General features: G+C 38.4%; 1 protein-coding gene across 1 annotated transcript; it reads left to right on the top strand.

Moving 5' to 3' along the window:
• Positions 1-522: 522 nt before the first annotated feature.
• LOC145734359 (uncharacterized) lies at positions 523-26107 on the top strand. The gene is made up of 2 exons (XM_081987644.1): positions 523-1290; positions 25556-26107. Exons 1-2 carry the CDS (start codon positions 688-690, stop codon positions 25922-25924), a joined length of 972 nt encoding a protein of 323 aa, XP_081843770.1. The 5' UTR covers positions 523-687; the 3' UTR covers positions 25925-26107.
• Positions 26108-26533: the final 426 nt, after the last annotated feature.

The following is a 26533-nucleotide window of genomic DNA, read 5'->3' as shown; positions in this document are numbered from 1 at the left end:
AAACTTTTGGGATAACCTGTACTTATTGAAAATTATTTTAAAGAGTACTTGTAATAGGCCTATATTTATACCAAAATCAAACAAGTTTTAAAACTAAATCGTTTAGTCACAATCTTCCGTGAACAACCCTGTATAACCATGAAAATAAAAGTTTTTTTAACTCAACTGGCTAATATAACATCATGAAAATATGTAAAAATTAGAAAACTATCAATTATTTTAAATGTGACCAACCACAAACTTCTTGGACAGATATTCATTTGTTAATTACTATAAAGATCTTATCTGGAGTAATTCTGAAAGTGCTGTCGTTAGTATTTATTACACTGTCAACGGTTAATGAGTAATAATATTATTCTAGTTAATTTAACGTAGCCTTTTGTAATTGTTATAATGTTTACAGTCATGGATAAAAAAGACCATCAGCCAGTTTTTGTGCGAACCCTTCTTAAGGGTTTCCACCCTAAATCTACTTTTTATACTTTAATGGGTGTTTTACCACCGTACAATTTTAAGGCTGGACACGCAATTCAATCAAAATTCTTCAAACTAAAAGTGTTTTGTTTAGTGTTTTTTTTCAGTGTTCTTAACTGCTGCGCTATATACGAGCGATACATTATTGGTAGAAGATACCAATTGATTACTATCATTAACATTTTAAGTCAGATTTTAAACTGGCTGGCCAGTATGACTTTCGTGACTTTCACCGTAATGAAAGAAAAAACATTTTACGATGTTTTTGGCGAACTTGGTGCCATTGAATGGAACTCTGGCAGTCCGGATTCGACTCCCAGAGAGAAAACTCTTGCTAGACAGATCAACTTGCACCTTGGAGTGTTTCATATCATTTTCCTGCAACACGTGTTGGTTCATTGCACTTGGTATTTCCGTTCCAAACATAGACCCGTAACGGCGTCAGTTACTTTTTTCAATTTGGATCTTTCCTTCACTTACTACACTAATATTATATTGTGTGCCATTGAGCTGCTGTTGGAATCTTGCAAATATAAATATCAAGAGCTCAACCGTATGATCTTGACTGTTAAGCACACAAAAATCTATGATGAAACTGTTTTATCAAAACAAATTTGGGAAATTCGATCGGTTTTTAAGAAACTGAGTAAAATTGTGGTCATGTTGAATGATATTCTAGGATCGTTGTTTATTATATTGCCGCTAATGTGCACGTCGCTGTTGTTGGAATTGTGCATCTATGTGAAACACGTTTGGCCTTTACTTCCTGATACATCTTATCTTGCCACCAAAGTAACAAAAACCTTCATTTTAAGCGTAAGTATTGATTGATTTTTTTTTACGTGATGCCAATTGGTTGACGTAATTTGCTATACTACAGAGTTAAATTGTGTTCATTTGTAAAATGGTCTTTTTCTAATGGTCACATGGCCTCCAATGTTTAAATAGCCGATTACACCGACATATTTAATGGCACCGTAGACTTAGTTTTAACTTGACTATGACATTTTGCGCATGACTTCTCAGTCTTTCACTGTCAAAGCACAACTTAGCTTAGGTGAGGCCCAGGGTGTCTTTAAATACACACTTGGCCGCACTCCACCATTAATCAGTTAATAGTTATTTGCATTAATAGTGCAATATACGCAGTGTTATAGTCCCGAGTGCAAAATATTGCAAATGGAAATATGCGCAATACTTGATGTGCCTACCTATTCAGGTGCGGTAAAGTGCACTTTTTTGCACCGGATGCGGTAAAGTTACTTTTACTACAAGCGTGCGCCAATGATAACATTTCCGCACTAATTATAAAAAAACAATAACTATATATTTGATTTCTCAATTAAGAATACACTTCATCTTTACAAACAAAGGATTTCATTTTGGTAATTTTACTATACATTTTCGTTCAATTTAATAAAAATTGCTACTCGTAGAAAAAATGTTGTACCTAACACATGCGGAAAGCGTCTTTTCCGTCCTTTAACTGCTTGCCCAAACTCCGCTTAAGGACAGGTTTCGGCCTGATGGACATTATACTTTCCCTAGCCTGTGGTGCATACAATGTTTTATGTTTCACCTAATTCAGCAATTATTTACTGTTTCTGGCATTGAAAAGTAAGGTATATCTTTACCGGTATGTTGTTTACTGTTTATTTTACCTGAATAATGTGATTTTGATAGTCCTGTCAGTCAGTGAAATTGGCAAAATCTGGATAATATTTTAGAAAATTACTTTGTTTATTTCGCTTCTCTAACCCAGATTAAGAATGGATTGGATTTACCCTTAATCCATAACAGGTGACAGTTTATTTCCTATGATTTTAGAGGATTAGGATTGTATCTAAATCCTATTTTAATCCAAACAACATAACCAACAATTACCAAACGTTTTTTTAAATAAAAAATGTACTTTTTGAGGTTGAAATTTTAAAATTCATTCATTTTCATTTTTTTAATTTTTTTACTCATCTTTAAGAGTAAGCATGAACTATTGTCACGAATGGAAAATTAATTAATTTAAAAGATGGACTTATTATTTAAAAGTATAAATTCTTTAAATTGAAGCAAATATTCGGAGATGGCAAAATAATAAAATGCGCGTGGTAAATTAATACAGTCAGAATGCAAGTAGTGCATTATCGCTATTTTTAGCGATGACAAATCCCCGCTACTGTTGCGATGCAGGCGAAGAGGAATAACAAACTACGTCAGCCAGTCAATCGGGTATAAATTGAGCTCGACAGGCGTTGGTAAAGGGGGGACGATCAAAGACAGTCGAAGACTCTGCCTCAGACGGTAGAGCTCAGCCGGAAGACTCGGCTCGTACCACAAAATGTAGTCGTCCTGAATTCTGCAACCCGCACCGGGTTCATAAATTAATTAAATAGTAAACCAATCTCTTAAACTATAATAAATCGCGAGTGCCAAACCCTTCAGAAAGCTGCCCTAATCATTGTGTATCAAATGCAAGTATATATTTATTATTGTAATATTTTGTGCATGTAAAAGGTATTGTTTAAGTGCTACTTTTGAGAATTATGTTTGCAGGTTTTATTCCGATTCACTAAGTTGATAAACCAACCATCTTGTCAATTAGTTTTAACTGTTATTTAGTTATTAAATCATATTTTTCTACCAAGTGGTTTGATTCTACCTCTGAAACAAGATCTCGGTAAAAGCGTTTATTAAAGTAATAAACGCACGTGTTTGTTGGGCCAAAAGGGCTTTACAATTTAAACGTGACACTATAAACAAAATAAACAATGTCATGTCATTTTATAGCCGAAATTAGACCCAACTAAAATGAATCCAAATTTTGAACGTTTATTTCACAGTTTGGATTAAGAAATCATAATCCAATCCTCCTAATTTGGAGGATTGACTTAAGAACTATAATCCGGATTAGACGTTAATCCCAGGTGTTTATTTCAAACCTGATTTTAAGATAATCGTATGTAAATCCGGATTGGGCATGCGAAATAAACATAGTAACTATAAAAGAAAATACAACAAAAGCTAACGACAGTTTATTACCTAAAAAGTCAAAAGCATCTTAAGCAGGGATGGGCGTCGACGCGTCCGAAAATGCTTTTCGACGTTGACGTGTCGAAAAACTGCGTCAAAAAATAAAATAATAAAATCGCTGCATAATGTCGTTAAAGGCACGCCATGTCGAGAATTCAAAAGTGAGGTTATAATTTAGTGATTTTTACCAATCAGACGTATTTGATCTTAGAAGATGTCAGTGTTTTGTTTGTGGGGTTATGTGTGTAACTACATAAATCTTAAGTAGTAATGTCTGGTAACGGACGGCGAGAACAGTATATTTTAAACCAGGTGCAATATGCCAATGTGTAATAAGATTATAATAAATTATACAGAAACAAGATGACGAAACAATGTAAAAGACAGGTAAATGTTTTAAATATGACAAACGTGATAAATAAAGAAGCAAACCTCATTCTGATTTTATCTGATTTTTCGCCTGTGTCTATATTTAAGTATGTATTTATTTATATGAGTTTTATACTTGCACGGGTTATTTTATTTGTTATGTATTTGGCCTTTTACGTATTATGTTTAATGTCTTATAAACTTAATTATCAATAGAGAAAATAATGATATAGTTTGAGTTTTATATAACAATAATAATTGACCTTATTTGACAGGCAAGTGTCGAAAAAAACTGTGACATCGACGCATTTTTCGACGCGTCGAAAAATAATTTAAATGACGCCGCCCATCCCTGATTCTAAGGTAGGGAATACGTAGTTTTTATGGCATGGAAGAATAAAAATGTTATTCCTAATATTAAAAGTTATCATGACGCTCGCTTATAACGCCCTGAAAACTTTTTTAATATTAGCAATGGCATTTTAATTTTTTTATTCATCAAACTATGTATTCCCTACCTTAGGATGCTCTTGACTTTTTAGGTAATAAACTTTTGTTAGCTTTTGCGGCATTTTCTTTTATATTTTTTAAAATTTAGTCCAGCTTTTGCCATTTTCACTGACAGGACTATCAAAGTCACAACATTCAGGTAAAATAAACAGCCTAAAAAACATACCGGTAAGGGTATATCTTATTTTTCATTGCCAGAAACAGTAAATAATTGTTGAATTAGGTGAGACATAAAACATTGTATGCACCACAGGTGTTAGGGAGAGAGTATAATGTCCATCAGGCTGAAACCTGTCTCTCGGGCCATAGGCCCTCGGGATTACACATCATGTTGATTACATACAATTTGACATTATTTGCAATTTTGGGCTATTTTGTTGCAAATCCAACTTCGTCAATAAGACAAGTTTCCGTAGAATCAGGCATATCCAAAAGTTCAATTCATAGGATCCCGAAGAAACATAAATTTCACCATTTTTCATTTAAATTAGTGCAACACTTAAAAGAGGTTGAGCGGCAAATACCTCACATGTTCTAATCACAACTTTATCACATTCTATTCTAAATAATAAACAGATTTAAGTAATCTTGGTTTGAATAACGTAACCGCGACGGCGTATTTGCTGTTGTCAAAACACTCAAAACTAGTGTTATTAACATACCCTGCAGTCTCCAATATCACCGTGTGTCAAAAGCATGACCAACTAGAACACCAGATAATCCCAACCATGCAGCCTAATAAAAAAATGTTTATTCTCAAATAAAACGAAATGGGTTGGATTTAGGTATAGGCAAGTAAATTGAAACGTATAGTAATTTTTAATGCTCAAAATGATTCCGTCATAAAAAATTAAGGTTTCTATTTAAAAAAGTTTATGATTTTTTTTTGACGACCCTGTATACAAATGAGTCATTACGCACCCTCAGTTTAATAAAACGATCCTTTATTTACAATAACCCAAAGTTTCATTGCAAAATGAAATACGGTTTTGACAAAGTACAAAAATATGTTGAGCGTTGCAACTGTCACTTTTTTGGAAAAACATCAAATATTTCGAAAACGGCTAGAGATAGGCATACGGCATTCTACACAAAAGTTGGTCAGAATTTTGTGAGGAATCCAAATATGTAATAATATATAGGGTGTTCTATTTAAAATAAGAAAGTTGTGATAGACTTCCGGTATAAACGGAAGTGCAACCATCTTGAAAATATTTTATTTAGATTGGGCATGCCCACATCAGTATCCTGCCAAATTTTCAAAACTCTGCTATTTATACTTTTTCCAATATCAATCGATGTCTTTCGTCGTGGGACACCCTGTATACATACAAATTATAGAGAAAAAAAAACTTAATTCTATTTGAAGGGCTCCAACAGGGTGGATGCGGGAACGAGGTATCATGATTGTCTAGTTGGTCTTGTTAGGCAGAGTGGAGTAATTATAGTCCAGTTATATGCATTGTTTTTAAATTTGTTATGGAGTTGTAGGAGTCTGTCAGTTCTTTTGGTCATGTTCGTACGTTCGTAGAGAAGTTGGTTGGATGGGTTGTGTAGTGGGTTTGCAGAATGTCGTATTTTGGTTATTAGTCTTAGAACAATCTGTTTTTTTTTATATTTTCTAAAATTTCATTCAGCTTTTGCCATTTTCAGTGACTGACAGGGCTATCCAAGTCACAACATTCAGGTAAAATAAACAGTAAACAACATACCGGTAAACTTACTACTTACTTAATTTTCAATGCCAAAAACAGTAAATAATTGCTGAATTATGTGAAACATAAAATATTGTTTGTACCGCAGGCATTAGGGAGAGTATAATGTCCATCAGGTCGAAACAGTCCGAGGGCCTATGGCCCGAGGGACAGGACATGTTCTCTCTAACGCCTTCAGTACATAAATAGCTATTATTTCTTGCCGCTCGTGTCCCTGCGAGTTTGAACAGGCAAAATGCAAATTTGCGTGTTCTTCAGTTTAATATTGTTACGATTTTCCCGTGGGTTCACACAAAGTCAATTTAACTCAACAATTAATAAATTTATTTACACTTCAAAACACTCCGTACAATAATTAACACAGCTACTAAAAACACTACTACAATTCCACAATTACTCCGCTATTTAAACTTTACCGCGTTCCCAAATTCACTACTACTCTACTACACTACCTCTCTCGTCGACGTCGACACCGCTTCTTTTATATTCGCAAACCACGTTCTAGAATGACCGCGAAACGCTTCGCGATTTGCTTCGAACGTCCAAGATTCTTCCAGGTGGCGCCTCCTAACTGTGGCCTACTTTAACACGCGCCCGGCCAGATATTGCGGCGCATCGGTTTCATCCTGACTCGAGTATAGTAGGCCCAAACCGTAACACTGCCCCCCTCTTAAAGCTGATCGTCCCGATCCGCTTCATCTAGTCCCTGGTATTTCTTGAGTCTGTCCAGATGGACAATTTTCATCTTGCCTTTGGGGCTGCGTTGGACTCTGTAGGCGACGTCGTTTAACCTTTTTACCACATTGTAAGGTCCCTCCCAGTGTCGTTGCCATCTTTGACTTAATCCTTTGCTCCTCCTGGGTTGAAACATCCACACAGCATCACCTTCCTTATAATTGCCACCAGTTGGTCTGTGGTCCAGTGTCATCTTCATACGGTCGTTGTTTGATTTCATCTTCTCTCTCTCAAGTTCCCGAATTGTGATGGATCCCTTCTGTAACGAACACTGGTCACACCGTTTACACCATTCCTCAACGTCCTTTCTGAAGTTAATCCAGTAAAATCGATCTCTTATTCTAGCCAAAGTCTGGTTTACTCCAAAGTGTCCTCCTCCGCGACTGTCATGTAGTTCTCGCAGCACATTCTCTTTGCAGGAATTGGGCACTATTGTTTGGTAAACAAAGCGTTTTCCGTCTGGACTTTCCCATTTGCGAGTAATTAAGTCATCTCGCAGTCGAAGCGAATTCCACTGCAACCAGTAACCCCTTACTGTTGGTCCATATCTGGAAATCTGTTGCCAATCCAGTTTCAAATCCTTCTCCAACCATCTTCTGATTACTTTCAAATCAGAGTCTGAGCGCTGTCCTTTTATTATGTCCTCCTTAGAAAAGCAGCTCTTCATTCTTTTTGTAGCCCCTTTATTTGTCACCATCGCGATTTGACCAATCCTCCAACCATTATGAATTTGTCCTTTCCGATACCTTAAGTCACTATCCAAAGCTTGACGATCCTCTACATATCGCGGTAAATGTCCTTCCGGGTTCTTCATTTCCTGCTCCTGGTTACGCCAGTTCTGCGGGGTCGGTAAACGAGACTGCTATCTGCAATTCCATTGGTAATGTCCTTTACGTCCACAAATATAACATGTAATGTTTCTTTTAGCAGAGGAGTTCCGGTGATTTGTTCTGATGTCCTGATTTCGTCGACACTGTGGGTTTGGAGAACAAGACCGCTGTCTGCAATTCCTTCTAATGTGTCCCGTACGTCCGCATCGATAACACTCCACTCTCGTGATCGGGCGTGATCGTTCTAATTGTGTGGACTGACTATTTCCTGATGCTGCCATTTGTTTCACTAATTGTCCGAACATTGATTTAATTTCATCTATTAATGTAGCAACATGATCGGCTGGCGGTACTCTTTCCTCTTGAATAGGCTCTGGCTTTAAATCATTGCACGCAGCTTCAATTTCCAGCGCTCGAATCAGTAATTCGCTGTAGTTGCTCCCTTTGAACATCTTCAGCCATTTCTTTACCTCCGGATCCCGAATCCCATCTACAAAATACTGCGCCACAAGTTCTTCTTGGATTTCATCCGGGACGGCTGGATAAGCCAGATGCACAAGGCGACGAATTTCGGTTTCAAACTCTTCTAGATTTTCACCAGTTTTCTGCTGTCTTACCATTAATTGCGTTCGATACAGTCCTTTCTTATGTTGATCCCCATAACGACGTTCTAATGCAGCTACTAATGCTTCATAGTTGCTTCGTTGGGCGATAGGCAGAGTCTGTAACAGTTCCAATGCAGGTCCTCTTAGTGACACTACTAGTGCTACAGCCATTTCCTTGTTACTCCATCCATTTGCATTTGCAGCGGCCTCAAATTGGAGTTGGTACATTGCCCATGAAGTTTGACCGTCGTATGTGGGAGGCTTGATCTTGTTAAGCCCGTTTCCGGTGAACACTGTAGAGCTGACTCCTCTGCTGTCAATTTTCCGCTCTAAGTCGCGTAGCTTTATCTTGACATCATTCTGAATTTTATTAATGTCCTCCCGAACATCATTCTGAATTTTACTGAGACTATGGGTTACATACTCTTTGATTTCTGTCTTGGTCCCCGCTAGAACGTTCAATATTTCTACGTTACGCTTTTCATGCCGCTCTCTGTCTTCTTCTTTGTCTTGTTGTCGAATTCTTTCTTCTTGTTGTCGAATCCTTTCTTGTTCTTCCTTGTTTCGTTTTCGTATCTTTTCTTGTTCTTCTTTGTTTTGTTGTCGAATTCTTTCTTCTTGTTGTCGAATCCTTTCTTGTTCTTCCTTGTTTTGTTTCCGAATCCTTTCTTGTTCTTCCTTGTCTTGTTGTCGTTCTTCTTTGTTTTGTTTAAGAATTTCCATAATAGCTGCAAGTTGGGCCTCCATGTTTGCACTTTGACGTCTTGTTATTGGCATAAAATAAATTTAATACACCACTGTTCCGAAAATCTCTAGTCCGGTTCTGAACACAAGTCTCTAACCCGAAGTTTAGTTCCAATTCACGTCGCACTAAAGTCTGATCGCACTTCTGACACCAATTGTTACGATTTTCCCGTGGGTTCACACAAAGTCAATTTAACTCAACAATTAATAAATTTATTTACACTTCAAAACACTCCGTACAATAATTAACACAGCTACTAAAAACACTACTACAATTCCACAATTACTCCGCTATTTAAACTTTACCGCGTTCCCAAATTCACTACTACTCTACTACACTACCTCTCTCGTCGACGTCGACACCGCTTCTTTTATATTCGCAAACCACGTTCTAGAATGACCGCGAAACGCTTCGCGATTTGCTTCGAACGTCCAAGATTCTTCCAGGTGGCGCCTCCTAACTGTGGCCTACTTTAACACGCGCCCGGCCAGATATTGCGGCGCATCGGTTTCATCCTGACTCGAGTATAGTAGGCCCAAACCGTAACAATATGAACTGCAGCAGTGAAGTGAAAAGTGAAAAAATTGGTTAATTGGTTATTCCTTAAGAATATAAAGCGAAAAGATAAAAAATGTAACCCGGCGACACGTGTTTCTGCTTATTGGCTTCATCAGGCATGCAACTCCATATACCAGGTGTCCAAGAGCACCCTGGACATAGGAGATTAACATGGGAAGACGGTTTTGATTTTTTGCGCCTGTACGGTTCATTTAATGGAAAAACGCTTTAGATAAAAGTTGTAGAGCACATTTTCGGCTATCAACTTGTAATTTTTTCAATACCGTAGATTTGACCATTAAGACGAAAAACGTCTAATCATCTTAAATTCGGAAATTTTAAATCTCGCGCCAAGCGGTCATTAAGGAAAGTTTATATCCGGCCGTGCTACCAACCTTTCAAAATCATAACAAATCGCTGTCAGTCATTCTGTAATCGAAACATTCAATACAAGTTTATTTAGTAATAATTTTGAGTTACTACCCACATAATGCAAAGAAAATAAAAATAAATCGTGATAAAACTACTTTTTCAGTAGCCACAGCCCAAAAATCTGGTAAGTTGCGTTCATAACCTTATTCAATGTCTCTACTAAAATTATTTACTTTGTAGCAAAATTCTTTAAGAAAACACTGGTTTTGCTTGCAAATATTGTCACACCCGTGTTAATAGTTACGGTGCACACCCAGTAACCACCATAGTCAGCAAGGTTAGACAGTGTTCACTGCCTAGCCTAATAAAGAAGACATACTTGAGCTACGATCTTGTTTCTCTTCCTGCGCTACCCCCAAAACGTGACATGGTGGAGGCGCCCCGTTCAATCCCCGTCTATTAATCTTCATATTGATAGACACACCCTCGCAAATTGAAGCCAATTAAGTCACAGGGAAAAGATGAAGGAATAACAGAGGAAAAAGAAGAGAGGCAAAGACCAGAAGAAAGAAGAGAGAGAAAGAAAGAGAGATCAGGAAGACGACTCAACCATGCCCACCCCCACAAGTTCAAGCACACCCCAGAAGAATCAAGACGAGTTTTGAAGGACCAGCCTGCAGGTCCGCAGTTGCTTGAACTGAGTAGGGCTATATCAAGAGCGGCCTGTAGGTTGCCCTAAACATTTTAGTGTATAGGAGCACATTTTAGTTTGTAGTGTATTGGGTAAGATAAAACTAAACTTTTGATAACTAGGTTTCATAAAATAAGTGTATGTATAGTTAATGCAATAACAATATCTCGATTTCTAGACCAGTGACGCCATTCCCGACCTAGGTACTTTGCTGAGGTAGCAAAATCGCGCAAGTATAAGGTGTTTTGTTTATAAATACATGTTATGTCTGTTTATGTTATTGAAGTCGGGCTTGTTTGCTAATTAATTGTTGACTTTAGGGGCCACCTAATTACCTCGTTGCGTCCATCGACAAATTGACCTGATTAAAGAAGCGAGAAGAAGAGGAGCAAGTCTAGGAGAAACCAGCATCTTCGGATGGGTTCCGCACCGTCGGTTCTACAGCCGCGTGCACCCAGAGTCCCTTAAATGACGGGCTGAAGAAGGTTCTCCAGATGGGCTTAGAATGACGATGTATAGTAGTCCAAAGCAACGTGTGCTAAAAAGAGAGCACGCAATGGACCAAAGATGTCGAAGCTAAGCGATGGATTTCCGCTTAGACAAGGTAGTATCGAGAGAAGGTACTAGAAGATGGTGCCCGATGCAGGGGACAATTTACGCTTAAATGAGAAGGCAAGAAGATGGACGCAACAACAAGGTTGAAAGGTGACCAAATGAAAGGAATAATTGTGTTTTTGAGTATGCAAACATGGCAACGTCTAAAAATCGAGAAGTAGTTAAGATATTTGTTCAATAAAGTTTTTCCCACCCCTTTTCTAGAAGATAAGTAACATCTGTTAGTTTTAAGAAGTAATATTTGCATATAGATTGATTTAAATAAAGTACTCCACCACCTGCATTAGAAAATAAGAATAGAGAATAAGTAAGTTGTGCTAGTAAACATAGACTTTTAGTGTTTGAACTAACACTTGTTGGAAGGGGGAGATGTCACACCCGTGTTAATAGTTACGGTGCATACCCAGTAACCACCATAGTCAGCAAGGTTAGCGTAATGAGGTCGCTGACGAGTATAAAAGATGCACCGTAGCTCGGCTAAAGCACCGAACTCTGGGGTCATCCCCAGAGGGAGGTCACGAGCGACAGTCCGAACTTTCTAGTGCCCGGGCGGCTCGTTACCTTGCGCAGTGCCTTAAGTAAGTCCTTTGGGCGAGTCGGCCATAGGGGCACCCTGCTCGTATCGAGCGGGTTCTGCTTGGCGGCACTTCAGAAGGCCTTACGCACATACACCCACACCCACACAACCCCCTCTTGGACAGTGTTCACTGCCTAGCCTAATAAAGAAGACATACTTGAGCTACGATCTTGTTTCTCTTCCTGCGCTACCCCTAAAACGTGACAATATTTAATGTGGATGACCGAATCACCTATCTCAAGCCTCTTCATAACAATACCAAACGATTTAAAGTGATGAAAACAGTGGACAATGAAGCCAGATCTTTGAAGATAAGTTTCCTACTGTACAGGGACAACAACAAAGGGGCCAAATACTTCCTTCAAAAGTGGTGTGATTTAGCTTCAATGTGCTTAACTTCATGGACTATCATCAGGGAGGGTCTTCATCAGTGTTGCAACTAAAACTTAAAATGATTCAGTGATGTTATCTGACTTAAATCTCAAAAATTGATCTGACTTCAATGTGAAGAATTTTAAACTGGCTATAAAACCTCTGAGAAACCCCTTCGAGGAACAGAATATGGACTTACACAGTCAAGTTTTTGTACATGGGTAGGTATTGTCAAAAAAACAACTTTTCAATTGAGCTATCTACAGGAGCTGTTCTATTCTAGGTTTAGGTATTAACATTATAATTGTGACTATTTTTCCACACACTCAATGGATCCAAATAAAACTTTGTACACTGAACGTTTGTATTAATTATTTATTCACAGTTCAAGGTACGGTAGGTAAGGTAGTATAAATTTTCTTCAAGTGAAAAGCTTAGGTACAATAGGTGGCAAAGAAAACTGGTCTTACCACATAAACAGTGATTGTTCCACAGATTGAGTGTGAGTGGGTGAACCTTTCACCATACAACCTATGCTAAAAACAGCTTTGTCTTACTATACTATACTATACTAACCTAATGTTTGTTTGGATAATAGTGGAGTTCCAAATTAACAAAGGTAGGTGAAATGTAGTGATTGAAAGTCTCTAAAGAGAAACAACTTGCTTCTAATGCAATACACCATTTCACAGGACCTACTTTTACTAATCAAATGTGAACTCGAGTTACACATTACTTGCAAATAAACGATTTTTGGTTAATAGACATTTTACAAGTATCCTTGTAGTTGAATAATGTTCAAGTTAACTAATAGAGATAATTAAATATCAGTACTTACCTTACCCTGTAGAACTAGGGAAAAAACATTGATAATCAGTTATAAAAAATGCCTTTTGTAACACCACCCCTTACATCCGACAACACCGCCACTGTACCTGATGCGCCACCTACCTCCAGACCAACACCAGAGTCTGGCCATTTCCGTTTTTCCGCCAGTCTACGTCCTACTTACACTAAGACAAGGTGGTGTCGCTAATAAATTATATTCTTTTGTTACAAGTTCAATATATTAAATATTCGGATTAGTAGTGAGTTTGTTAGTGACCGTAAATTACCGCCTCCTGTCCGCTAATCCCGATCTTAGACCGGAAAGTGCAAACTGAGGTCCCGAGGCTGCAACCCACACTAATGTAAAGGTATCATATGACCCACGAGGAACCTGCCCTTACATTTTGTCGCCCAACGTGTCGCTTCGAAAAGACTTTAGTAAAGACTGTGTACGTAGTCTCCGGAGTGTAAAAGCCCCGACAACCTCTTTTCAAAATCACGAAAACGTGTTCGATTTTCGTTCGTGTTCGTTTCACCTCCATTTTGTGCAAGTCCAGTTTCGGAGTCGCCAGTGATCGCCCTTCCCGACCACTTCAATCGTGCTGCCGTTACAACGTTGCCAGTGATAACGAACTATAAGCATTTGAAACAGTGCTTCTCAGAGTAGCAACCGCTCAAAGCGCTTACTTTGAACGTGACAACGCCGCCGACATTCTGTCAAGTGTCACCGTAACGCCCTAACCTAACCGTTTGTTTACATTTTGCTTTTGTTGACAAGTTTTCTCATTTTGAATCCGTTCGATTTGGAAAATGAGTGAAAACGGCGATGAACCGCACCAGTTCGTGCAGCAGATTATCATGACGCCTGAGATTTTGCAGCAGTTAATATCAGGGATACAGTTAAACACAGGTAGTCCGCAGACTGCTGCTGCCCAAAGTTCACAAGGCAATTTTTCTGGATGCAAAAGTCGCTTCAATGGCAAAGCAGACAGCGATGTAAACGCGTTCATTGATGCGATCTGTGTATACAAGGATTGTTTAAACATCCCAGAAGTTCATGCACTCAAAGGACTTTCTATGTTGCTTATCGATGACGCCGCAACTTGGTGGCAAGGAGTTAAGGACTCTACAACTACATTCGATGATGCCATCACTTCATTGAAGCATGCCTATGGACAGTTTAAGCCACCTCATCAGATATATCAAGAGTTGTTTAGCTGTAAACAAGGTAATGAAAAAACTGACATCTTTATCAGCAAGGCCAGAGCATTATTGGCCCAACTGAAAGGTGAGTCCGCTGTTAGTGAGCATGTGCAGTTGGATATGGTATATGGTTTGTTAAATGTACATGTCCGAGATAAAGTTTTGAGAGATCAGGTTAGCTCATTTAAAGAACTAATTGAAGCAGCCCGCATTGCTGAACAAACCTTTACTAATAATGCTAAACCCAGTGTTACAGCACCTATTTCCAGCAAGACCCGTGTACAGTGTGCTTACTGTAAGCACCTTGGACATGATAAGGAGAGCTGTCGTAAATTAGCTCGCTCCAAACTGGAAAAGGCTCAAGAAGATTCACCATCTATCAGAAAACCTTCACCATCTGGTCCCACACCCCCTACTCTATACAATGGACAGACAATCAACACGCTGATTTGCTATGGATGTGGCAAACCTGGACACGTCAGGAGTAATTGCCCAAACTGCAACAACAACTCTAAAGGTAAACCAAACCATACTACAGGTATGTTAGCAAATCTAGGTAATCCTACTAGTCAGTGTGAGTATTTGAGTTTAAGTCCAGTTGTCAACATTGAGCTAGGAAATGCCCAAATAGCAGCTTATCTGGATTCTGGAGCTCAACACAGCATTGCAGGGACTCAACTCAAGGAAATACTGTACCAAACATGTACTCCTCAAGAAGAGGCAGATTTAAAATTGACATTAGCGGATGGACGAACCAGAAATGTTCAAGCCCATACCTTTACAGCCCAAATCAAAATGGAAGAGCGTGCACACACCATCTCATTTTATGCAATACCTGAACATCAACAGAGTAAGACATTACTTGGTGCTGATTTTTTGCAGGCAGCCAACGTTGTCCTAGACCTACCAAATCAATCATGGTTTTATGGTGACTGTCCACACTTAAAATATCCATTTGTTCCTGACCACACAGAGAAAACCAACCTTTGTCTGGACCTGTCGATCCAGCACACAAGTGAAATCACTCTTCGATCTGATGAAGGAACACTTCTCTCAAATGAGAAAAGAAAAATCCTAAACGATCTACTTTACAGAAATGAGGACTTATTTGAAAACAATACTCAACCTACTCCTTTTGCAGAGCATGTTATTAACCTGAATGATGACTTACCAGTTGCTGTGCCACCTTATAGGTTATCTCCGCAGAAAAAGGATCAATTAAAAATTGAACTCGACAAATTACTCAGCCAAGGGATTATAGAAGACTGTGAATCTCCTTACGCTTCACCAGTTGTTCTAGTTCCGAAGAAAGATGGTTCTACTAGGTTAACAGTTGACTACAGGAAGCTCAATGCCAAGACCAGACCAGACCGCTATCCATTGCCACGAGTAGACGATATTTTGCATCAGACGACGAGAACTCAATATATGACTACTCTCGATCTAAAGGCCGGTTACCACCAAGTCTCTGTACGACTTGCAGATCGCGACAAGACAGCATTCATATGTCCATTCGGGACATACCGCTACACAAGAATGCCTTTCGGTTTGCGAAATGCGCCGTCGACGTTCCAACGTTTGATGGACAGATTCCGCGCAGGATTGCCAGACTTGAGTATATTAGCATATTTAGATGACTTGATTATTTTATCTGACACATTTCAGTCTCATATCCACCATCTTCAACTAGTTTTCGATCGACTTCGACTTTTCAGATTGTGCCTAAACCGAAAGAAATGCCACTTTACCTGTCCACGCGTCGAGTACCTGGGACATGTCATTACGCCGTCCGGTGTTGCACCCAATCCAGATAAGGTCTCAGCGATCCTCCAAATGCCGCCACCCAGAAATGTGAAAGAACTGCTTTCATTTCTGCAGACCTGCTCTTGGTATAGGCGCTTTATTGAAAACTTCGCTGACGTAGCAAAGCCCTTGACAACCCTCACCAAGAAAAAGGCCACTTGGACTTGGACATTACCAGAAACTGAAGCGTTTAACAAATTAAAGACCTTACTGACAACGAGCCCCATCTTACGTCAAGCTGACCCCACGAAACCATACATTCTGAAGACAGACGCTTCCTCTTATGCTATTGGCGCATGTCTGTTGCAGGGGGAGGGTCCCGACGAAAGGCCCATTGAGTATGCCAGTCGCCTTTTGACAGCTGCAGAGCAGAATTATACAACAACTGAGCGCGAAGCTTTGGCTGTTGTCTGGTCAGTGACACATAAGTACCGAGGCTACCTTGAAGGCGCAGAAGTCCATGTGAAAACGGATCATCAGCCACTTAAATGGTTAATGGGACTGAAGTCACCAACCGGACGCTTAGCAAGGTGGGCCTTGGCCCTCCAACCTTATGACTTACAGATCGATTATACACCTGGCCGCACTAATGTAGTTGCAGATATGCTATCACGACCTACACTACTAGAAACTGAAATTAAACATGTAATTGTAGATTTACCGACGAAGAAAACTGACCAAATCCGAGCCCAACAGATCGCCGATCCTGATGTTGACAAGATCATCAGATGCTTTGAATCACCCATACCAGAGAGCGTTGCCTTCAAGAAATGGACTGAGCGAGGATATCTGATGTCCAATGGAGTCTTGTATCGTTTCGTACCTGAAGTGGATGAGGAAGAAGCCCAATTGGTTGTGCCAAAATCAGAAGTACCACGAATTCTTGCCGAGTATCACGATTCGCCATTAAGCGGACACTATGGAGTGGAACGCACCCTACAGAGAATTGCAAAACGATATTACTGGCCCGGAATGCGCCGTACAATCACCGAGTATGTCAGTAAATGCCTAGAATGCCAACGGTATAAGGCTACAAACTTGAAACCAGCAGGATTGCTGCAAACCCCTATCCAAGCCCAGCGGTTTGAAATTATATCCATTGATTTGTTTGGTCCCCTACCAGAGACGAGTGATGGATATAGATGGATATTTATCATTGAAGATACTGCCACCAGATGGACAGAACTGTTTCCCCTTAAGGTTGCCAGCGCCGAGAATTGCGCACAATGTCTGATCGACGAAGTTATATTGCGATACGGTGTACCCAGAAGAGTTATCTCAGATAATGGAGTACAATTTGTCAGTGCTGTTATGCAGCAGGCAGCTCATTGCCTTGGATTTACCCAGTCATTGATCCCTGCTTATCATCCCAAGAGTAACCCTGTTGAGAGAAAAAATAGAGATCTTAAAACTCAACTTTCAATCCTGGTTTCCAACGATCATACTACGTGGAATGAAAAATTGCCGAGCATTAGGTTCGCCATGAACACGGCCAAGTGCCAAGGAACTGGATACACTGCAGCATTCCTGACTTTCGGACGAGAGTTAAGATGCCCCGACGACGTAAATCGCGACCTACGTGCGATTGTCCGTAATGACAACTTCGTTTGTCAGATGACACCCTACCTGAGTACTATTGGAACGATACTCCACGACGCCCGTGAAACTACTGAAGCTCAGCAAGACCGTACTCATAAGTATGCCGACATGAAGCTACGTGAAGCCCCGATCTACACTAATGGTGACCGTGTACTTGTGAACGTCCACGCCCTTAGTAGGCTGAAAGATTCATATACGTCAAAATTCGCACCTAAACGTGATGGTCCCTACATAGTCACGAGGATGATTACACCCACCACCTATGAAGTGTCATCACCTGCAGACCCGAATAAGGTACTAGGAAAATACCACACATCAGCCCTGACGCCTTACCGCGGCAGCGAGTGGGATCTGCCTGCACCTGTAAAACCCATTAGGAAACGAGGACGCCCCTCAACTAAAGTCCAGGTCTCTACAGAAGGACCTCACACACCTCAGAACCTCGAAGGTGACGATGACCCATACGACAAAACAACCACTAAGGAGGTTCATCAAGACAGCTCAGACGAAGACGCTGACCAACCTAACAAGATGCAGACGCCGACTCCCAGACCGGAGCGCCCAAAACGGAACTCCGCGAAGCCAAAATGCTCCTGCTGTGAGTACCTAACAACACAAACCTTAACTTACTCTTCCTCTCCACAGGATTCGTTGAGTAAAGGGGGAGAGTTGTAACACCACCCCTTACATCCGACAACACCGCCACTGTACCTGATGCGCCACCTACCTCCAGACCAACACCAGAGTCTGGCCATTTCCGTTTTTCCGCCAGTCTACGTCCTACTTACACTAAGACAAGGTGGTGTCGCTAATAAATTATATTCTTTTGTTACAAGTTCAATATATTAAATATTCGGATTAGTAGTGAGTTTGTTAGTGACCGTAAATTACCGCCTCCTGTCCGCTAATCCCGATCTTAGACCGGAAAGTGCAAACTGAGGTCCCGAGGCTGCAACCCACACTAATGTAAAGGTATCATATGACCCACGAGGAACCTGCCCTTACACTTTTTATTAACATCATACAATATAAAACCACTTAAACACTATGGTGTGCTGATAACACTACAAAACAGAAGGATACAATAAAACTAGCAGTCACATAGGTCACTAAGTTGCATCACTTTTGAGGGAAGTATTTGTCCTCTTTTGTGGTCCCCGTATAGAAAAGCAACTTATCTTCAAACATCTGCAGGCTTTCCTAGTCCATTGTTTTTATCACTTTAAATCGTTTGATAGTGTTATGAAGAGGCTTGAGATAGGTGATTCGGTCGTCCGGATAAAAAATATTTGCAAGCAAAACCAGTGTTTTCTTAAAGAATTTTGCTACAAAGTAAATAAGTTGAGTCGAGACATTGAATGAGGTTATAAACGCAACTTACCAGATTTTTGGGCTGTGGCTACTGATAAGGTATTTTTATCACGATTTATTTTTATTTTCTTTGCATTATGTGAGTAGTAACTGAAAATTATTACTAAATAAAGTTGTTTTGAATGTTTTGATTACAGAATGAGTGACAGCCATTTGTTATGATTTTGAAAGGTTGGTAGCACGGCCGGATATAAACTTTCCTTAACGACCGGTTGGCGCGAGATTTAAAATTTCCGAATATTAGATCCGTTTTTCGACTTGGATGGTCAAATCTACGGTATTAAAAAATTACGAGTTGATAGCCGAAAATGTGCTCTACAACTTTTATCTAAAGCGTTTTTTCATTAAATGAACCGTACAAGCGCCAAAAAATTAAAACCATTTTCCCATGTTAATCTCCTATGTCCAGGGTGCTCTTGGACACCTGGTATACATCTGAACTTTGAATAACGAGTTTGTTTCACAGACTTAGCTTATTTTTCTATCTACATATAAGATCTGCACTACATTTTTTTTCATAACAAAATAAATTTAAAATAAAAAAAATTGAATAAAATAAGTGGAAAATTTTAAAGAACTACTGTTGTAAAGAATTAAAGAAGATTCCACTTCTACGTTCTGGGGATACCGGCGAAATTGCGAATAAATGCCGTACTTTGATTTGCGAATAATGCCGTACTTCAAAAGCCTTTTATTTTTTCAAGACCAATTTTTGCCAAGGCCTTCTACCATCAATTTAGTTGAGTCTGAAGACAGCCAGGCAACAGCACTGCAATTGAAGTCGGATGCATATTCTGACAATGAGGTTGAAGAAACATCAACGAGTCAAGCAAATGAAACTGTGACTGATGATAGTCTGATGTTCGTTCCAACTCTATCATCTTCATCAAGGTTGAACCGCAAACAGTTCTGCATAACCGGCTTCAAAAGCGTAAAATTCCTGCAGATGCTCCTGTGGATATCGAAATACAGAATACAGCTTCTGAAGGAAAAGAGAGTTTAACTCAGTGTAAAATCAGATCCACCAGCTGATGAGCATCAACTATTTTTTAACAGCTTTCTGCCGCATCTTAGGAAAATTCAGAAAGGGTCAGTTATGATATTCAGGAAGGAGGTTCAGAATTTTGTTCAGCGATATGCATATGAGCATCGCACATTTAACACATTCAGTTACGAAAGCGACACCGGGCGTGGAAGTGGTGGTGAGACCAGAAATATGTATTTTACACAATGATGGCATGTATTGAGTTACCACAAAAATGATAACGTCCAGTTGGATGGTCCTTTCTTTCTGTAGAATAAATATTTAATTTGATTACATTCCATCTATTTTCACTTACCTCAATGTTACCACTTAACGTTTCTCGTGTTGATTGTTAAAATTACTCCAATTTTGCCGTAGATGGGGCTCCAACGCATTTAAAATATATTTGATGGTCTATGATGATAAGATACTAACGGCATTAATCGATGAAACACTTCCAACCAAAAAATAAATTTTGAGTCCTGCAGTAGCCTGAAAAGTGCTCCTGCTTTGGTGATGGTGTCAGACTGTCTAGATGTTGATCGAATTTTTTCCATACACGCTATAAGAGCTTCTCTGTTCTCATACACTGTGTTAACGGTTCTAATTTTAAAGTTCCATCTGGTAGTAATTTAAAGATTTTTCTATGCAGCTAGCTAAGGCCAAGGCATGGTGTTCGTTTGGTTTGATAAAGCTCCAAAATCGTTCAACGGCGGTGCCGTTTGCCAAAGTATAACGGTTAACTATAATATACTACTATAACTATAATTTTGTTGTTCATCGTGTCCACGGAGAGCAAGTTCAAAAGCACCACAAAATTTTATACAGTTTATAATTTTAGATAATACATATCTGTTATTCTTTACATGGTCATTATGCTTTTCAATTCTTAATCGGTATGCTCTATTTAATTGTTGCCGAATATATTGCTTGCCCAATAAATTAAATTCTAATTTAGCAGTCAAATGGGCCTTTGATCGTTGGTGTTTTTTAATTTTCTCAGATAAATGTATTCAATCTTTAAGACCTGATTTTGTCCACTCTGATGCTTTGTCACTTTCAAATAATAAACAAGGAAAACAGTAAAGTCTATTGCTAACATCACACCCGCACAGCCAGTCAGTTTTTTCATAAGTTTCTGGTTTAAAGGTTCGTTTATAGTCACGATTTTTGCTTTTGGTTATACTCGTTAATTCCAAATTAGGCTTTGGACGACCTACACTTTTGATATTAATTTTTTCTTCTAAGGTTAAAGAAGAAAATTTAATTGTTTTTAAATATTGCACACTAAGAAGGGTAGGAAATACTGGAGGCATTTTAAAAAGTCCCGAAGAAAAATAACACGCGAACGACAAGCGAACTGATAAGAAAAAGCGCCGATTGCACGATCTAACTGTGCACACGGGCCAGCTTAAAACATCGACTGACTCTAGATAGTCGCGGGGTACAGAGGGGGCGGACGGCGGAAGTTCGGCCAATCAGATTTACTATACCCATGAGCTGTGCACTTGATTTTACCACGGTACACGGTGCACGGTGGCGGCGGTGATCCGTAATTTGTCCAGATTGCGTTAATTTATTATTAAAAGCTTATTTATTTCCAAGATTAATACTTGGTATTAATAGAAAATTATTTCAATAATTATAAGATTTATAATGAAAACATGCATTTTTGGACTCAAAATTTGGGAGTGCACGTGCACATGTGCTGTCGTCTTCGCTGTCTGAAATTATTTTTTCAAGTGCGCAATATATCGCAAATCGCAAAGCTCGTCGCTCCCCATCCCCACTATGTTTCTTTTGCCCCGTCTTGCGATTGCCGCGTTGCTTCTCGCGTCAAGCCGCGGCACTATGGTTGTACCCTTAGTTAGTAATCGAGTACGTGATAATTAGAATATGAATGTTATTAACGCACGCATATGTTAAAGTCGTCATTATCTGTTATATTAAATGCGGGAATCATTTAATATCCTACAACAATTTATTTATATCTGTTCTAAAAGGATTATCAATTTACACTCTTTGAAATGTTTAATTCTATAAGGCACTACAGTGCCGTAATGAAAACTAGAAAGCGCTATTAATATATTATTAACTAAGGTTTAGACAGAAGCTTTTATTGACCGTATGTCAAAATTGTGATTTGACGTGAATGATTTTTGTAATTACGGAGATTAAAATACAAAAAAAAGCAATTAAAACAAAGCGCAGTATATGAAAAGTATACCTATATTAATACATCTGAAAGCAGAGTGTATCGTTTTCTATAAAACTAATGTGGTTTTGGGTCAGCAAGTTGGTACAAGACACAAGACCTCAAAAAAGGTTACAATAATAAGTAATAATACACATATAGACACGACGTTCTCAGTGGCCGTTTTCTGAGCCCTTTCCTTGGAGTTTCTTGAGCTTTTAAAAGTTTTCAAACGTTTCAAAGCTTAGTTTTTGGGTGAAATTTATTGGAATCCATCTTGTGGAGGACTACGAGTGTTTTAATTGCTTTCACATATCTTTAAAATTTCTCTAACAATCCCCGAGGGACTTAATTGGTTACTTCCATAGACAGGTCAACAAAAACACCTAAAAATGGGTCGGTGGGTAAAAACATTCTATTTTAACTCATGTATTGAAACTTCCTAGTCGTTCTTAGGAGTATCAGATTAAAATGCACTATTTCTCTACAGGAGACCTCTTTATCCCAAATTCCTTTAGTTTTCCGACTATGAAAGACGAAAACGAAACGAAAACTACAAAGAACATATACGAAATTTTAAGACATCAGTTACCATTTATTGTTATTATAAAAAAATACGATTATTATTTTATTTATTATTATATTTATTTATTACGATTTATTTACACGGTTTTGTTTTGTTTTCTTCAACCTCATGATGTAAATACACCTGCGTAGATCACACTCTGCCGGCCTCTGAATGAGATACAACCTAATTTGTCTGTTTCTGTCAAGTCATTTTATATGTCATATGCCTTAATAGACCTTGACATTATTATTTACCTAGGTCAATAAAATTTTCTTTTTTGTTGTGTTTGTGTCAGAGTAGAACTAGAGATTAGACTTTATTTTTGACTCAGGTCAACAATGGTGAAGGTAGAGAAAACTAATTTCTCAAGTTACTAATCGGTCAATAATGGTATGTTTATCATGTTAGTAGTGGAAAAAAATATTATTATAACTATACAGGGTGTTTTACGATAAATCCGTCATATTTTAGGAGTGCGGTTAAGCGTCAAAAAAAAACCATAGTTTGCTATACAAATCCTGGTCCAAAGATGTTTCGGTATGAAGATACAGGGTGTTAAAGTTTGGACAAAAAAAAATTAAAAATATTTATTTCTTCAGAACAGCTGCAGATATTTTTATAAAACTTTGTAGACGTCAACTGTTAACGATAAAGTACAATGTGTAATAAAATAGCTATTTATGTAACCAGGTACGAAAAGATCGATTTTGTGTAACGAATGAATGTTTTTAGGGCGAGCGCAGCGAGGTCCTACAATTTGAATGAGTTACACAATAAGAAATTTTCGAAACGTGTTGCATACATAATTTTTTCTAATTTTGACTAAAAAACGGTAAAAACCATAATTTAAAGTGATTTAACACAAATATTCACTTTCATAGCACCTTGTATAAACAGTGACAACGACATGTTGTGATGGATGTCGCCCATATGTTTCTACGGAAATGCATAAAAACAGGGAGTGATGAAACGAACTTTTCATAACTAGTTACATAAAGTGATACTTTATGTAACTAGTTACATAAAGTAAAACGTTTTGTCACTCTAATCAGTTTTGAAAAGTGTCACTTTATATGCCAAAATTAGAAAAAAGTTATTTTTCAATTTTGCCAGTGGCTTCCAATCGAATAAGTTACTTAATACTTCTGCAAAAAAAAATGTACGCCACTGTTTTTCCATAAAACGCAAATCAGTTCTGCTTTCCTCATTCAATTTAGAACAAAAAAGCTATCTAGTAATATTTACACACCTTTCCGTTTTCCTATAAAAAAATAAAAAATCAAGAAAATGTACCCATTAAACCAATACTAAATCGTCGACTTTGTTTACTACGCAATTTAAAAATTCGATTTTTTCAGTTTTTTAACGAAAAAATGGCACGAAAATACTGCTTGTTCCTGTCGAATAAAGCACATATTTTTTCTTCTTCTTCTTTAGGTGTCGTCTTCATTCCAAAGTTTGGCTATCATCAAAGCTAATAAATACGTATTTGCGATACTGCAGATCTGAACAGTTGGCAGTTGTTGCAATTATACCATTCTCAGGAGTTCTTCAGCCATGAATTCCTTCTTCTTAGTCCCATTAGGCTTATTGTACGATGGTCAGTGCACTGTTTAGTGATTGCCTTTTTTGGTATAGTGACAAAAGTTGACAGGAGCCACTCCTTTGGTATTTCTCCTGTTTCGTAGATGCAGCTTCATTGTTTTTATAGCGTATAGTATTTCTTCCTTAGTTATTTCTGGTCCTTCGTCGCTCTGTATGCCATCTATATTATATTCATGGGTTTCATCGTCGAACAGTGCTTCTACATAATTCTTCCAAGTCACAAGCTTTTGTTGTATGTCAGTTTTTATTTCTTCATTTGCGTTGCATAATAGGTTGGGATCCTCCCGTTTCTGTATACCTGCCAACTCCTTTATCTTTTTATGTAGGTTAAAAATGTCATTTTTTAGTTGCAGGTCCTCAATTTCGTCGCACTTCCTTTCGTAAAAACATTCTTTAGCTGTCCTTATTTCGTTTCTGCTTTGTTTATGTACTTCCTTATACCTTTGTCTACACTCTGTCTTACAATGTCTTCGCTCTTCCATCAGTCCCAAGATTCTTTCTGTCATCCACTCTTGTCCCCTTCTTTGTTTCTCTCTGATAAGCAAACTCTGGGCAGACTTTATTATAGCCTCCTTTAAATATTGCCACTTGTCTTCTACATGCGTGTTCTGTGTTTTTGCAGAAAGTAATCGTAAGTTATCATTGATATGTCGTTTTAGATTTTCTTTGATTTTTGGATTTTGTAAGCGGCTGGTATCTATCTGATCTATTTTTACTTTTTGTGAGGGTTTTTTGAGTTTATATGAGTATACGCGCTATCAGGGGGTTATGATCTGAAAAAACCTCTGCTCCCGGATAAGCCTTAACTGATCTTATAGAATTTCTGTAATGCTGATTTACCAAGATATAGTCTATCTGAAAAAAATCAAGATAGAACCCGACAATGCGCTACTTTGCCCTAGTTTAATCGACTTCGTATCTCTTCAAATAACTGAAATTCCTATGATTGAGCTCGTATAACGGCGCGTAACACTGATAATTGAATTTTGATGGTGTGTTCCGATTTTGATGTTGAAAAACATACCTATTTGATTGTAGTAATTTAGTAGTCTAATTTTTATTAAAATTCTGAAAATCACTTCACTTATATAGACTAAACGTTATTAGCCTTTAAATCAATGTCTCTGTAAATTTAACCCAAAACCATCATTCTAAATTTTTTCAGGTAGCAACTTCAAGGATCCTGATCCTCTGCGATCAGATCGTAACTGAGTCCAAAAAGATAATGACCACCTGCTACAATCTTCAGGATTGCATCTCCATCTACTCCAAACCCTACCTAGAGCTACAAGAGTTCACCAACAAGATTCCATGTTTTAAGGTCGGCTTCACAGCTTGTGGATTCTACAACATTGACCGGTCAATTATGTTCTCAGTTATTGGGAGCGTAGCAACGTATTTCATTGTAGCAGAACAGTTTTGGGATTATCGGAATAATAAAGAGTTCAATCATACCGAACTGTATCAGAATGATTCTGTGAATGGTACAGATTTGAATATCTTTAATATTACTACTAGAAATGGACTACCTTGAAACTCTTTATTGGCTAAATGATAAAGATATAAAAGATATTTGTCTTAAATGTATTGATAAGTCAAATCTGTTGATTTATTTCTTTATAGTTAATATGACTTTTAATGCACTGCAGTCTGACTTAACTGCAGTGATGTGAAATGTGTTGGCGTAACTTAATAAATGACAGAGTTGTGTGTTGTATGTCTACCTTTATTATTGGAACTTGAGTTTTTACATTTTTCTTCTCTTCTTGACTAAAACCACTCCATTTACCAATAACAATGTGTTAATAAAGTCCCGTTAAGGGTATTCCAGAAGGAAGAATACCCAGGTTTCCACAAGTAACCCACTTTATTTGAGAAGTTAAGTCAGTTGGTACAGTAATCTTACCCCCAGATTGCCAAGATGGCGTAGATTATGATGGGGGATGCTGCACAGAGAGGGCGGTAGGGTTCACGGAGGGCAAACGCTTTATCGGGGATGAATGAACCCTAGTCTCGTGTCCGTGGGCATTTGTTGTGGTACTAGCAAATGGAGGTAAGTAGGTGCGGCAACTCTTGCTGCACACCCACACTATTTCCTTTGCTATGGATGATACTCGGGTGTGGCACTTGGTTTCCTATTGCT

The sequence above is a fragment of the Ips typographus genome, linkage group LG10 (assembly GCF_016097725.1).
Source record: "Ips typographus isolate SLU linkage group LG10, UJ_Ityp_2.0, whole genome shotgun sequence".
NCBI lineage: Eukaryota > Metazoa > Arthropoda > Insecta > Coleoptera > Curculionidae > Ips > Ips typographus.
Note: the sequence above shows the minus strand (reverse complement) of the source record. Positions and strands in the feature narration are given on the sequence as shown.